This window comes from Tamandua tetradactyla, chromosome 1 (assembly GCF_023851605.1).
Source record: "Tamandua tetradactyla isolate mTamTet1 chromosome 1, mTamTet1.pri, whole genome shotgun sequence".
NCBI classification, from domain to species: Eukaryota; Metazoa; Chordata; class Mammalia; order Pilosa; family Myrmecophagidae; genus Tamandua; species Tamandua tetradactyla.
Genome location: NC_135327.1, coordinates 16,930,303 through 16,946,322, shown reverse-complemented (window position 1 = coordinate 16,946,322; position 16,020 = coordinate 16,930,303). Strand labels below are relative to the sequence as shown.

At 44.3% G+C, this 16,020-nt stretch overlaps 1 protein-coding gene across 4 annotated transcripts in view; it reads right to left on the bottom strand.

Annotated features, from left to right (window-relative positions):
- Positions 1-673: 673 nt before the first annotated feature.
- LOC143691563 (fer-1-like protein 4) overlaps positions 674-16,020 on the bottom strand; it is a 74,200-nt gene continuing 58,853 nt past the window's right edge. For all 4 annotated transcript variants that reach the window (XM_077170218.1, XM_077170227.1, XM_077170236.1 and 1 more), the window contains 10 exons: positions 6,556-6,683; positions 6,198-6,368; positions 5,635-5,789; positions 4,866-5,026; positions 4,342-4,427; positions 2,469-2,567; positions 2,024-2,265; positions 1,306-1,589; positions 1,114-1,214; positions 674-1,009 (listed from right to left, as the gene is read on the bottom strand). In XM_077170218.1, the coding sequence (XP_077026333.1) occupies positions 808-1,009; positions 1,114-1,214; positions 1,306-1,589; positions 2,024-2,265; positions 2,469-2,567; positions 4,342-4,427; positions 4,866-5,026; positions 5,635-5,789; positions 6,198-6,368; positions 6,556-6,683 (1,629 nt within the window). In that variant the 3' untranslated portion in view covers positions 674-807. The remainder of the gene's footprint in view (positions 1,010-1,113; positions 1,215-1,305; positions 1,590-2,023; positions 2,266-2,468; positions 2,568-4,341; positions 4,428-4,865; positions 5,027-5,634; positions 5,790-6,197; positions 6,369-6,555; positions 6,684-16,020) is intronic.

Below are 16,020 nucleotides of genomic sequence, written 5' to 3'. Positions count from 1 at the left end.
CTCTGTGTGTGTGGAAGTGAGGACCAGTGACCTTGCCACTCTCCCAGCCCGGGGAGGGTAACAGCTGGTTCTGTTGATCCGATCTTCTCTGGGAGTTTCAGTGTGGGCGTGGTAGAGTGCAGGGAGGTGGGCAGGCAGCAGAGAGAGAAGGCAAAAAATGATAGCAAAACCTCAAAGTCACAAACTTGACTCCAATTGGTCATTTGGAATCTGTGACCTTGGCCAAGTTACTTAATCTCCCCTTATGGGGAATCAGTCTCAGCTGTAAATTGGGGAGGTTAGCACCACTTGTAGTGGGCCTTGTTAAGACTATCCTGAATTTTCTCTGGGAATCCTCCCTCTACGCTCTCATTTATGTGGGTTGGGAGGAGGGTGGCTCTCCCACCCTAAGCTCCAGGAGCTGCCCCCACAGGCCACAGCAACCCAGTGTGCTCAGGCCCTTCTGAACGTGGACGTGGGAAGAGAATGTGTGCTGTGTGGAGCTAACCCCAGCAACTCCGACGGCAGGATAACCCAGCTGCCAGGCTCAGGCTGTGAACCTCCTACCAGATCCTGTCCTTCCCTGAGGTGGGCCATGGGGCAGCCTTCTGTCCCACTGGGCTTTTCTTGTAAATCCTCAGCACCTGAGTCACCCAAAACATTTCTGTCCCCACCACCTGTAAGAGCCAGTGTTGCCCAGCATATAATCAGGTGTCAGAGTGGATGTGTGATAGTTTATTCAAAGAAAGCAGTGAAGTCTGGTTAGCTCACATCGGTTCTTCCCCACAGTGAGAAGAAGTTTGGGAACAGACATGGAAGGGTTGGTCATTAGGGGCCGGGGGCTGGGTGGAGGGGGCGGAAGATGGCCTGGCTGATCTGGCCGGGGATGGTGTAGAAGATGAGGAGGAGGAAGACGGTGATCAGAGCTAGTAGCAGCAGCAGCACCAAGATGCGCCAGTACCGGCGCCAGATGAAGAAGGCGAAGGTCTTCAGCGGGTTCACAAGCCAGTTGAAGGAAGTTTTGGGGCGGCTGTGGTGGAGGGGGTACGTCAGACCGAGGGGAAAGCCCTGCTGCCTGCCTTTACTCCCCCTCCACAGGCCCCGGCCCCCCTGCCTCTAGGGCCCTGAACCTACTTGGGCTTCTCCAAGGGCTCAGGCTCCTTCCGCCCCTTCCCAACTGGCCGTTTCTCAGCCTCCTCCACAGTCAGCAGTTCAAACTCTGCCTCCACCTTCCCCTAGAGAAAGAAGCCCCTGCATCGCTGGGAACAGGCCACACTCAGGTCGGCCAGGCACAGCCCCGCCTGACCTCTTCCAGGTTGCACTCACCGTGAGGATGTAGACATTGCCACCCGTGTCCATGAACTCTAGGTCTTCGGGCCGACCCTTCCTCTTCCTCCGCCTCCGATTCCTCCTGCCAGCCTGTGCCTCCCGTTCCTCCCGCTCCACATCCTCTGGCTCCCGCAGCTTCACTACAGGCCACCAACCCCGCAGGCGGCGGCAGCGAAACAAGTTGCACCTTGGCCCAGCCCCATCACAGGCCAGCCGCACGGAGCAGAGCTCAGGGCCCCGGGCTCCCCGCACCATGTCTGGCAGATGCAGCTCCAGGGATCCTGCAGGTCCAGAGGTTACCGAGTTAGGAGATGGGCCAGGAGCAAGGGGTCAGCACACCAGAGTTGTCAGAGCATGGAAAGTTAGAATGTAAGGGTGAGGCCACTGCTAGGGACTAACCAAACCATAGTCAAAATGGAACTTGTCATATCCTGATGAAACAGGGCCAAAGATTGGGATCAGACTGCTAAAGAGAGGATCAAAGGCCATGGAGTCAAGAGTCCAGGGGTACTTGGGGTAGGGGCAAAGCAGAGGATTGAATCAGGAATTTGGGGGAATGGTCAGGGCCTATTGGTGGGTTCAGCAATTAGTCCAGATAACAGAAGTTAGGGACCTAGGGTCTGAAATTCCGGCCTTCAGGATTGGGCTGGGGGTGGAGAACCAAGGGACATGGGCAGAAGTCAAGGGCTGAGGTTAGAGGAAAGCTGAACAGTACCAAGGAAGTCGTTGGCGGAGATGCGGTCATAGTCCCAGACCTGCAGGACCAGCACGGCCGGCTGCCGGAACTCAGCCTCCTCCAGGGCAAAGGGTCCAGGCCGGCGCCGGATGCTCACCTCCCGCTCCGTGGGCAGGTAGTCGAAGCGGAACACGAAGCGCCAGTTGAAGTTGCCCTCCCCAGTCAGAGAGTTGAAGTGAACATCTGTCTCCTGCTTGTCTTGCTCCAACCCCTTCACCCAGCTGGGGATCAGTGAAGAGGGGCAAGCCCCCTCGTGAGCCTGTCCCTCGGCTCACCCACCAGGCCAGCCCCTTCCCCCAGCTCCAGCCATCAGAGAGGATCTCAGGAGGGCTCTGAACTGAGCCCGGGGACCCAGGCCCATTGGCAGTGCCCCCCCTCCCTGTTAGTACCCAGCCTTTTGCCCAGCCCAGCCTGCAGAGCCCACCTTCTCACATAGATGTCACTCGACATCTCTCCAGTGAGCGGGTTCACGTCGTCCAGAACCACATCCTCTGTATTCCAGATGATGAGTCTGAGCTCATAGCTACGGGGAAGCATGGGGGGAGGGGAATGTGTTTCCGAATCTTGGGAGGGGTCCTGGGTAGGGCTGCACTGAGCACTTGACATGTACCCAGCTGTGTGTTCAGGTTGCCCATGGTCCTGGGAAGGGCAGCCCTAGGTATCGCTGACCACTTCAGCCATGGCACAGGGCACCAGGGATGGTCTCCTGACCCAGGCAAGGCCAGCAAAGTTCTACAAATTTGAAATCAGGACCTGAAAGGCTGAGTCATGTGGCATCCAGTGTGGAGTTGGAGCCACTGCAAGCAAAGTGATGGGCAAGCTGAAATTTGGAGACACAGAGGAGTGGTAAGTGAGCAAAGAAAGCCACTCTGCAGAGAGGAACAGAGTGGGAAACCCAGAGGGGAGATGGGAGCAAGCAGCCTGTCCTTGGCTGCCATGGAATTGCCTGGATAGCTGTTTTCTCCTGCCCAGCATCCATTTCCCCTCACTCTGGTGACAGCATCCTGATTTTCTGTTGGCAACACCAGCATCAACCTATGTGACTCTGGTGGGGCACACCCTACCCTTCAGGGGTGGGCACATCACCCCGGACTGGTGCATTAATGGCCACAGGACTGCTCTAGGGATCAGCATTTGATCCAAATTGCTCCAAAGAGAGCTGACCCTAAGACTTTTTTTTTTTTTTTTTTTGGCATGGGTAGGCACGGGGAATCAAACCTCGGTCTCCGGCACGGCAAGCAAGAACTCTGCTCTGCCACTGTGCCACCACTGCCTGCCCAGCCCTAATACTTTTGTTATAATTGGGAAAGAGGTACTTTTTCTTTTTTTCTGAAGTGGCCTAGCAGATAAAATGTAAGCCTGGAACTGTTGTAAGCCACCTTTTCCCAAGACTGTCAAAGCTTCCCTGAGAGTAACACCAAGAAAAGCAGGACCCAGAGGTTTCAGTTTCCTGACACCATCTGAGCATCTGGATCCAGCCCTTTCTGCAATGGATACACCACCTGTGCCATTTTGAATTTGTGGACCCCAGAAAAGCCATGTCCTTTAATCTTCATTCAATTTTGCTGGGTGGGAGCTTTTTTATTGTTCCCGTGGAGATGTGACCCACCCAATTGTGGGTGGTAACTTTTGATTAGATGGGTTTCATTGAGGTATGTCTCCGCCCATTCAAGGTGGGGTTGCTTACTGGAGCCCTTTAAGAGGGGCCATTTTGGAAAAAGCTTTAGAGCCCGTATAGCCAGACTCCTTTGGAGATGATGGAAAATGCCCCTGTGGGAGCTTCATGAAACATGCTTGGAGAGAAACCTAGGAGACATTACCATGTTCGCCATGTGCCTTTCCAGTTGAGAGAGAAAAACCCTGAACATCATCAGCCTTCCTTAACCTAGGCATCTTTCCCTGGATGCCTTAGATTGGACATTTCTATAGACTTGCTTTAATTTGAACATGTTCGTGGCCTTAGAACATGTGAACTTGCAACTTAATAATTCCCCTTTTTAAAAGCCATTCTGTTTCTGGTATTTCACATTCTGGCAGCTAGCAAACTAGGACACCACCCTGCACAGTTCCACTGACACTAGCTTATGTCGGAAGGGCATTTCCTGAAAGATATTTGGCTTCTCTGTTGCAAGTACCAGACCCATAACTCACAATGGCCTATGAAAAACAGGTTATTTTATGGCTCACCTAGCTGAAAGGCCTGGGTTAAGTACCTCTGCCTGCTTCACTGGAGGCTCCTACAAAGGTAGGCCAAGATGTGACTTGCCTCTTGAGAAGAGGGGCCAGGACTCTCTCACCTGATTGGCTGCCGCGGCTTGATGTCAACTGGGGGTGGGACAGGCACATCGCGGGGGAAGATGTCAATCCACATGTGAAGGGATCCCTGGGAGCACAGGACTAGGCTGGAGAGTTTTGCCAGGGTCTCTACCTCCCCTGAAAGCCCGGTGGCCAGAGACCACATTATGTCCCAGGTGGACAGAAGAGCTGAGGTCAAGAGAGTGGGGTTAGGAAGACCCTGGGGGTAAGGATAAGGTAGAGTCCAAAGTGAGTGTTCTTGGGTTGATGTGAGGTTGTGGGATCAGGAATGAGGTCCCAAAAGCCAAAAGTTGAGATCAAAAGTAAGACCTGAGGTTTACAAGACCCAGATCATTGGGATCTGGGGGAGAGGTCGGGTTGGATATCCTACAGGACCAGTCAGATGAAGACCTGGGGTCCAAGATGGAGGTTCAAAACTGGAGTGAAGATGCTGAATAACAGGATCAGAGCCAGAAGTGGTGGTCTTTGTGGGGATTCTGGGGTTGGTGGCTGGGCCTTCCCTCACCTGCAATAGCCCCGGGCTACGGGGATGGTAGAGGGGCCGTGTTTCTACATGCTCAGGTACCAGCTGGAGCCCAAGTTCCGGCATTTCCTGCCAACGCTGCAGCACAAGCAATGCCTGATCTTCCTCCAGAGCCCCATTTGCTGCCTTGGTGTTACCCCTACCTGACACAAGAGGTATGTGAACTTGGGTTCCATCCAGTCCCCAACTCTCCTTCCTTAACTCCCTCTAGCCCTCACCCTCTCCCATCAGTAGAGACTCAAAGCTGAGGCTGCTGCTATTATGGATAAAAGCCATAGGCTGCAAAGGCATGTCTACAAAGCACAAAAAGTGGGGGAAATACCAGTGTAAGAACTTTTCCCAGGGAGAAGCCAGCTGTAAGAGGGGCAGTGAGATTGGAGCAGCTATGGCTCTTGCTCAGACCATTTAGAGGACACACCACCAGCCATTTTTGAAGCATGAGCTCAATTCTGCAGCCATAATGTACTATATGTGATCTCCTATGGAGTCCACCTGGGTTCTGGAAATGTAGTTAGCTATGGCTGTGAGCCTTTAGTTCTTTAAGGAGTTAACATTTGCTAACAAAGAGGAGGATTATTTCTTTCCCCACCATCCAAGAACCTTTCCTTACTCAGCCAAACTCACCTCCTCTGTTGCAGAAGGAAGCAGGCTTTTTATGGGAGCCCACTAGAATGGGCACCAAGAGCCCCCTGTACCTCATTCTACCACCATCTTGCTCCCTTTGGCCTGTGCAAGAGAGAGGGGCTGGTACCTGGGGGCAGGGCCTCAGGCGATGTCAGAAACACTTTGCTGCCCACCTTGATGGCCCCAGCTCGGTATTCAGGAGCAGGGAGGCCATGGCGTTGGCACAGTCCTGCCAGGATCTGCGAAGGACGGAATGCATCACGCCAGGCATTGTACCCGTCCCTACAGACAGAAGAGAAAGATACCTCAGGTGGGGCCAGCAGATGGACACAGTTGGTCAAGGAACATGGATGGGGACTCTTGCAGATATGGGATTCAGGCTCATAACTCCAACAGGAAAGATTTATAGTAACAATGAAAATCAAAGATGCATGCCAGGTGTTCCTATGAAGGAGACATTAATATCTCCATTGTGCAGATGAGGAAACTGAGGCTCAGAGAGGTCAAGTGACCTGTTAGTTAAGGGATCCAAACTCCCAAGCTGGAGTTTTGATCGCTAAACTCTAATATTTGGTTGTGGGGAGATCCCTTCTAGGAAGGCATGGGGTCTGGAGGCCCAAATGGCAATGTGGAGTTTGCCCATGTTTGGTCAGAGATGGAATGGGCTCCTGAAAGCCCTGCTGGACTCACACTTTATACTGAGAAGCCAGTCCACAGTTTGCCCTGTGGTGGCTATAAAATCGGTTTTCTAGATCGATGTGGGTCTCCCCGATGAGATCGTCAGAACCCACAAGGTCATGATCAAACACGGCCACGGTCAGCTCAGGCTCAGCAGGAAGAGAGATGTTGAGTTCCAGGACCCTGATCAGGAGGGAGAGTGGCTCAGGACACTTCTTGACCAAAAGGGTCTAGGGGTGGTCAGGGTCTTCATGGCCACTGTCCACTCTCCCATCCCCACCCACTATCTGAGTGAGAGCCCTTGGGCCACAAGGCTGGATGGCAAAGTTGCTCCCCCTTTCCATTTCCACCCCCCAGGGCCCAGCCATACTCTCCAAAGATGGGGTTGAGCTGCTTGGGGATGTAGCGTTCCTTGGTGTCCCGGCGCTCCCGGGCAGTGCTCACCACCACGTAGGGGTCTGCTTTCCCGTTGGGGTCCGTGGGGGCCAGGTTGGTAGCCTAGGGGGATGGTATGGAGTGGAAGAGGGAGAAGCATCATTGTCATAGTCCAAGGTTCCCTTGCTGAATGTAATATCAAATTAAGCATAAGCAGAAGGTTACTGAGCAGAGACCTTGCACTGACTGGTGCTAATGTGAGTTTGGACGAAATGACTTTTAAGTTAATTATGAAATATTCAAGATGTAAAAAAAGTATAATGAAAAATATAATGAAACAAAATATTTGGAAGAGTGTATAAGAAATGTACAATTCAATGTCTAACTTTCCGTATTGCTTGACTTTTTTTTTGGCATGGGCAGCAGGCACTGGGAATTGAACCCGGGTCTCCGGCATGGCAGGCAAGGACTCTGCCACTGAATCCCATTGCCCACCCTTGACTTTCATTTTTTATGAGTGTATTTGACTTTTATAATCAAAGATATTTTAACAATAAAAGAATAGTACAATGAGCATGTGTGTGTCCAGCTTAATAAACAAAACATTACCAAACAAATTGAAGCGCCAAGGTAACCAAAACCTGGACTCGAGGTTTATCATTCACACATTCTTTTATACTTTGACTACATGTGATGTATCCCTAAGCAATATAGAGGACTACTTTACATGTATTCAAACTGTACGTATTTAATTTGCTTTTGATAACTATACAGTTTGGTAAGCATATAACTTGTGCATAAATTATTGACATATAATTTACATGCAGTAAAATTCACCCTTTTCAAGTGTTTTTACCCTGCTAATAGCCATGTATGAGCGTTCCAGTTGCTCTACATTTTTATCAACACTTGGTGTTATCAATATTTTTATTTTAGCCATTCTAGTGTGTGAGAAATGGTAGCTCATTGTGGCTTCACTTTGCACTTCCCTGATGGGCATCTTTTCATATTATATTTTCTTCTGTGAAGTGGCTGTGCAACTCTTTTGCCCCACAGCTGAATTTTTAATTTTCAATATTTACATTTTTAATTTCTAAAAATGCTATTTGGTTCTTCACCTTTGTTTATTTTTAATATTCTCTTGTTCCTTGCTCGTTTAAAATCCATTCTCTTATTTCTTTAAATAATTCATACATAGCTTTTTAGTCATTTCAATATCAATATCCAATCACAATTCAGACCTGCAACCACTTTAAATTAAATCTTCCATTTGAGGTTTTAGGGATCACATAGTGGAATTCAAGCCCAAACTACCTTCTGAATTCTTAGGTACCCAATGAACTCATTAGTGATCCAATGAATCCTTAGGAGAGGTTTATATTTCCCCTCTGACCACAGTTAAATCAGGCAAATTTCCTGGGTGTCCCCTTCAGCCTGGCAGATTCATTTTGTTTTGTCATCCTTATTCTGAAGGGGCACCTTCTGGACTTCCACTTTATAACAGGCCTTTCAAACTCCCTACCCTGTGGAAGCCCTGGGCTTTCTCTGCTGCCTCTCATGCCTGCACAGCTGACCACGGGGAAGCTCAGTGTTCAGGATTCAGCAGTGGCCATCAGGGAAAGCCAGTTTTGGCATTCCCTGACTCCCTGGGTTCTTGTTTTCACTTCTTTTTTTTCCTCTTTCTAAAATTCTTTACTTTCTTGGAAGCACAGCACTACATTTAAAAGATGTTTTCATATTTGTATCCAGCATTTTTGGCTTTTGGTGAGCAACTTAGGCATTAACCCTCAGTCTGCCCTTCGCCTTCCTGCTGGCCCTGAGCGGGTCCTCTCCCCTTGCCTCGCACAGATTCCATCTGCACAACTCTGCAACGTTCTCCCAGCCTTCCTGGAGGTGTGCAGTTCTAACACTCTCCCAATTTCACCATAACTGCAAGCCATACTTTTGTTTATTGTTCTCTTTGTTTTCTAATGATTTTCAGGAAGAGAAAGGGGAAATGGCTAATTGGTGCCATTGCCTACAAACCAGGCATCATCCAACTACCTTTCTTCACCCAAATTTATGTTTGGAGGTTTCTGCTTGTGGACACATATTGCTCTAGTTTGCTTAACTGCAGAATCGTAATCTGTTATACAGCTCTCTCATTATAAATTCTCCTGTATTCTTACATATTCTCCTATTTAGGGGTACTTAGGTTATTTTTAAATTTTGAATTAATTACAAATAATGCTAGTATGAGCAATTCTTATCTCTTACTGATATGAGATACTGATCTGATACTGATAAGATAATTCTTATCTCTTACAAATAATGCTTGTATAAGGATATGTATAAGCATTTCTTATACAAATGTATATACATATGCATATGTATAAGCATTTCTTTAGGATTGTACTTAGAAGTGTAATTACTACGTATTGGCTATGAAAATCTTCCATTTTACTAAATATTGCCAGGTTGTTCTCTGAAGGTGGATTGACAATATATATTCTGTGGTGGCACAATAATGTCCCCACAAAAATGTCTATGTGTTAGTCCCCAGAATTTGTGAATATATTATGTTACATAGCAAAAGGGACTTTGCCGATATGATTAAATTAAGGTTCTTGAGAAGGGGAGATGCTCCCACATTATCTGGGTCCAATGTAATCACAAGATCCTTATAAGTAAATCCACTGTAAGAAGGACCTTTTGATGAGGCTATTTCAGGTAAGGTGTGACCCACCTCATTCAGGATGGGACTTAATCCTATTCCTGGAGTCCTTTATAAACAGAATGAATACAGAAAGTAAAAAAGCCTGGAAGCAAGAAGCTGATATCAGTGACACCCAGAAGAGAAGGGAGAGAGCAGCAGATGCCACGTGGCAGAAGAGCCAAGAATCATTGGCTGCTGGTCTTCGGGAAGAAAGCATCGCCTTGATGATGCTTTGATTTGGACATTTTCTTTGCCTCAAATTGTGAGCTAATAAATTCTCATTGTTTAAGCCAACCCATTGCATGGTGTCTGCTTTAAGCAGCCTGAGAAACTAAAACAATACCTATGAGTGGAACTGCTAGATCATATGGTAATTCATGTTTAATTTTTTGAGGAACTGCCAAACAAAGGCTGCACCATTTTACAATCCTACCGGCAATGCACAACCGTCCCAATTTCTTCACATCCACGCCAACACTTGTTATTTTCTGTTTTTTAAATAATAGCCTTTCTAGTGGGTGAATACTGTCTAACTATAGCTTTATAATAATTCTTACCTTCCTGTCTTTTCTTTAAAATTGTTTCTTTAAAATTTGGCTATTCTTGGCACTTAGCTCTTCCATAAAGATCTTAGAGTCAGCTTGCTAATTCCAAGGAGAACCTTGATGGTTCATCATTGGAACTACATGTACTGTACAGAGCAATTTGGAGAAAATTGGCATCTTAATAATGTTTTTCTATCCATTAACATGGTTTATCTCTCCATTTATTGTCTCCCTTACTATCTCTCAACTAATATAAGACTTGCATCCAAGTCTTATATGATAAATTATTCCCTAAGTACCTTATTTTTATTATTTCTGTAAATATTTACATTCTTATATTTCTGTTTGTAATATACTCATATATCCAGTCCTGTTTAATTATTAATTCTATAGATTCTCTTAATCTTATGAATACAATATCATTGTCTGTGAAAAATGACCATTTTGTTCCTTTCTTTCCAGTTTTTGTATTTTTGTATTTCCTTTGCTTGTTTTGCTTCACTGGATGGATATCCAGGACAATGTTAGTAAAAACTGTCAACTTCTTGATTGCTGATAATGCAATTTTTTTTTTGCCATTAGGTCTGTTTTATCTGATATTTACACAGCTCCACCAACTTTCACTTGGGGTTTTTTTTTTTCCAAATTTTTACTTTCAACATTTATGTTAGGCTTTTGTAAATCTCTTATGGATAGCATAAAGCTGCCTCTTTTATTTTTAACTTTTTAATTGTGTAGTATATACAAAGCAAAAAAATTAGAAAGCAGTAGTTTTCAAAGCACTCTTCAACAAGTAATTACAGGACAGTTCCCAGAGTGTGTCATGGGCTCTCAGATTTTTCCTTCTAGCTGCTCCATAATATAGGAGAACTGCCTCTTTCTTTAAGTATAATCTGAAAATCTGACTTAACTGTAGAATATAAGGATATATCCTATCCTATCTATTGCAATGATCTATTTGGAATTATTCTTGCCACCTTGTTTTGTACTTTCAATTTGTTCCTGCTTCTTACATTCCTCTTACTACCTTCTTTTACAATGATTAAAGGTTTTTTTGTTATTGTTGTTTTGCTTTGTTTTATGCATATAAGCCAGGAATCAAACCCAGGTCTCCCTCATGGCAGGCAAGCAGCCTATCACTGAACCACCCATAAACCCCCATGATTAGGTTTTTTAATTTCCATTTCCCTTCTACTATTTTGCAACACATAATTCCCACCTTCAATTTTAGGCTGTTCATATGTTACTAGAACAAATATTTAAACAACACAGGACTGTACATCACAGTGAACCCTATTATAAATGATGAACTGTAATTAATAGTATAATTATAAAAATGTTCTTTCATGGATTGTAATAAGAATACCACACCAATGCAAGGTATTAATAATAGGGTGTTATATAGGAATGCTGTATCTTATGCATGTTTTTCTGTAAAGCTACAACTTCTCTAATACAAGAAAGGAACTGTAATGGCTAGGTTCCTGGGTTAAATTGGCCAGGTAATGGTACCCAGTTGTCTGGTCAGGCAAGCACTGGCCTAATCATTACTCAATGGCTATTTCAGAAGGATGGTTTAGTAAATCATCAGTCAGTTGAATGCGGCTGTGGCTGATTACATGTACAATCAACTATGGGTGAGTCTCCTACAATTGAGATAATTTAATGAGTTGGATTTGACCAAACCAGTTGAAAACTTTAAAGGAAGAAGAGAGAATGTTCACTGCTCCTTCAGCCAGCGAGCCTCTCTTGTGGAATTCTTCAAGACCCTGGATCAGAGTTGCTAGCTTCACAGCCTGCCCTACAGATTTGGGACTCTTGCATTCCCAAGGCTGCATGAGATATTTTTATAAATCTCATATTTACAGATATCATCTGTAGGTTCTGTGTCTCTAGAGAACCCTAATACAGGAACCAATAAATTTTGGAGCTGCAAAGTACAATAATTGAAATAAAAAAACTCATTACTTGGATCTAGCAGCAATTATCAACAGGCAGGCAACAAAAATAATCCAGTGTGCTGAGCAGAAAGATAAAATAATGAAGATAAATAAACAGAGCCTGAAGGATGTGTGGGGCACCATCAAGCATACTAACTATGTCTCACTGGAGCCCTGAAGGACAAGAGAGAGAAAGGGACAGAGGAAGTATTTGGAAAAATAATAGCTGAAAACTTCCCCAATCCAATGAAAGCAATGAATGTACACATCACAAGAAGTTCAACCAACTCAAGCAGAATAGAGTCTAATAGATTTCCAACAAGAAACAGAGTGAAATTCTCTAAATTCAAAGACAAGAAGGATTTTGAAAGCAGCGATGAAGAAACAACTTGTCACATACAAGGGATCCCCAGTAAGATTAATAGTGGAAGGAGACGGTTTCCTAGACTTTACACCCAAAGCACGAGCATTGAAGAACAAAATAAATAAATGGGAACTCCTTAAAATTAAACACTTTTTTGCATCAAAGATCTTTGTCAAGAAAGTAAAAAGACAGCCTACACATTGGGAGACAATATTTGGGAACGATATATCAGATAAAGGCCTAGTATCTAGAATATATAAAGAGATTGTTCAACTCAACAACAAAAAGACAAGACAACTCAATTACAAAATGGGCTGAAGACATGAACAGACACTTCTCAGAAGAGGATACAAATGGCCAAAAGGCACATGAAGAGATGCTCAACTTCCCTGGCTATTAGGGAAATGCAAACCAAAACCATAATGAGATATCATCTTACACCCACCAGAATGGCCATTATCAATAAAACAGAAAATGACGAGTGCTGGAGAGGATGTGGAGAAAGAGGCACACTTATCCACTGTTGGTGGAATATCAAATGGTACCACCACTGTGGAAGGCAGTGTGGCATTCCTCAGGAAGCTAAGTATAGAATTGCCATATGACCCAGCAATATCATTGCTAGGTATCTACTCAGAGGACATGAGGGCAATAACATAAATGGACATTTGCACACCAATGTTTATAGCAGCATTATTTACAACTGCAAAGAGATGGAAACAGCCAAAATGTCCATCAACAGATGGTTGGCTAAACAAGCTGTGGTATATGCATACAATGGAATATTATGCAGCTGTAAGACAGAATAAAGTCATGAAGTATGTAACAACATGGATGGACCTTAAGGACACTGTGCTGAGTGAGATTAGCCAGAAACAAAAGGACAAATACTATATGGTCTCACTGATATGAACTGACATTAGCGAATGAAGTTGGAGAATTTCAGTTGGTAACAGAAACCATCAAGAGATTGAAATACGGTAGATATTGGGTAACTGGAGCTGAAGGTATACAGATTGCGCAAGAGGACTGATTGTAAAAATTCAGAAATGGATAGCACAATAGTACCTAACTGTAATACAATAATGTTAGAACACTGAATGAAGCTGAATGTGAGAATGATACAGGGAGGAGGGCTGGGGGCACAAATGAAATCAGAAGGAAAGATAGACAATTAAGACTGAGATGGTATAATCTAGGAATACCTAGAGTATACAATGATAGTGACTAAATGTGCAAATTTAAAAATGTTTCTGCATGAGGAAGAACAAAGGAATGTCAATAATTTAGGGTGTGAAAATAGATGGTAATTAATATTTAAAATAAAAAAATTTAAAAAAAGATTAATAGTGGATTTCTCATCAGAAACCATGGAGGCCAAAAGAGAGTGGGATGACATATTTTAAATCCTTAAAGAAAAAAAAACCTGTCAACCAAGAATTACCTATCTGACAAAATTATCTTTCAGAAATGAAGGAAACTTCCTGGAAGATGGCTGATGATGGATTTTTAGGGTATACTTTTCTCCCAGGAAAACAGGTTTTGGCCAGTTAATTTAAACTGCTGGGTCCCACAGTTTCAACCCACCTGGTCAGATGCTCCCATGCCATTATTTTGACTGGTGCCAGGAAACCAGCAAAGAGCTAAGACTAGCCTGCCTTCTGTGGGCTGAGGGCAATAGGTTGCCAAAGAGCACCAACTTCTGGGAAGGCCATGAAAGAAAGCACAACCTTGTGGAGCAGAATTAAAGGCTTGTCGGAGTTTTTACCCATCCCCTCTCCTCAGGACCCCATGGGACTGGTGTACCTCTTAGCAGGTCCCTGGCCCTGTTCTTGCTGGGTAATAGTAACAAACCAAGCATCACAGAAAAGACTAAACACAAAGTGAATTAATAACAAAATCTTAGACAAAACAGAGAATCTAACCTTAAGAATAACTCATCAAGATAATCGGATAAGCAGACATCAGTAAAAAATTACAGGCCATACTAAGAAACAGTAAGACATGGTCCAGTCGCAAGAGCAATTAAAAAGGAAGAGAGACAGAATTTGGAAAAACTAATCAAAGATGTACAAATGAATCTCCTAAATCAATTCAAGGAAATGGCTAAAGAGAGAAAGGATTAAGAAGACACTGGGTGAGCATAAAGAAGAATTTGAAAGCAAGCAAACAAAAAAAACAGATCGTTAGGTTATTTTTAACATAATGAAAGGCACAATAGATTAAATTAAAAATACATGAGAGGCATACAGCAGCAGATTTGAAGAGGCAGAAGAAAGGATCAGCAACCTAAAAGACAGGACATCCAAAATTTTAAATGATGAAAAAACAGAGAAAAGAATGGAAAAAATAGAGCAGAGTCTCGTGGAATTGATTGACAACATAAGGCACACAAACATGCATGCCACGAAGTCCTAAAAAGGGAAGGAAAAAGGGGTAGAAATAATATTGGGGAAATAACAGTTGAAAATTTCCCAACTCTTATGAAAGACACATATCCATGTCCATGAAGCAAAACACACTCCAAACAGAATTCAAGGAAACAAAATCTGAATAGATTTACTCCAAGACACATATGAATCAGAATGTCAAATGCCAGAGATAAAGAGAGAATTCTGAAAGCAGCAAGAAAAAAGCAATTCATCACATTAAGGGATATCCAGTAAGACTGAGTATCAATTTCTCAACAGAAACCAAGTGAATGCTATAATATATTTAAGCTGCTGAAAAAGAAAGACTGCCAGGCAAGAAATCTCTATCCAGCAAAATTGTCCTTCAAAAATAAGGGAGGGTTTAAGACATTCACAGATAAATAGAAACAGAGAGTTCATTAACTAGAGACCTGCCCTACAAGAAATACTAAAGGGAACCCCACAGGCTGAAAGTAAAAGACAGGAGAGAGAAGCTTGGAGAACAGTATAGAAATGAAGATTATCAGCAAAGGTAACTAAAAGTGTAAAAACACAGAAAAAGACAAGATATGGCATATAAAAACCAAAGGATAAAATTGTAGGCGGTACTGCCTTTCCAGTAATAACACTGAATGTTAATGAACTAAACTCCCCAAAGAAAAGAAACACTGACAGAATGGATTTAAAAAGTGTGAACCATCTATATGCTGTCTATAAGACACTCACCGTAGACCTAAGGATACACACAGGCTGAAAGAGAAAGGCTAGAAAAAGATATTCCAGACAAACAGTAACCAACAGAGAGCTAATATTGGACAAAACAGACTTTAAATGAAAAATTGCTGTAAGAGACAAAGGATAGTATATATTTTTTAAATATTTTATCGAATGTTTATTACATGAAGACAGTGCCAAGATGGCGGCTTAGCAAGGTGCGTGTTTTAGTTCATCGTCCAGAACAATTACTAAATAACCAGGAACAGTACAGAACAGCTCCTGGGGCCACATCAGTGACCAGACACAAAGCATACCCCAGTCTGGACCAGCTGGACCAGCTGCGAGCCCCTGCAGAGCTGTGAGTTCCCCAAGCCGTGGCGGCCGGCGCCCCTCCCCTACAGGCTGCTTCCCAGAGAGAAAGGAAAGGGACTTTACCAGCAGCAGGAGCTGAGCCCAACCAAACGCCAATTGTGGAATTAATTAGCAAATTCTGACAACTAAAAATAGGCCCCCAGCTCAGGTGAACCTGGCCAAAAGGGAGGTCGCTCATTTTTGCCCTGGCGCCAAAAGGGCAGGGCTGATGGAAAAAGAAAAAAAAGGAAACAGAGGTTTGTGTGGCTGTGTTTCTACAAAGGCCTGACTGCCTTTGGACACAGCGGCAGGGCTTCTCAGGCTGCAGCTGCCCCAGGATAGGCAGAAACAAGCTTGTTGGAGGGCTTGTGTGGAGGCTGTGCCTTCCCCAGGGGAGGGGTGAAGCCCAACTTAGGTGGAATCCCTCCCTTAAGGAA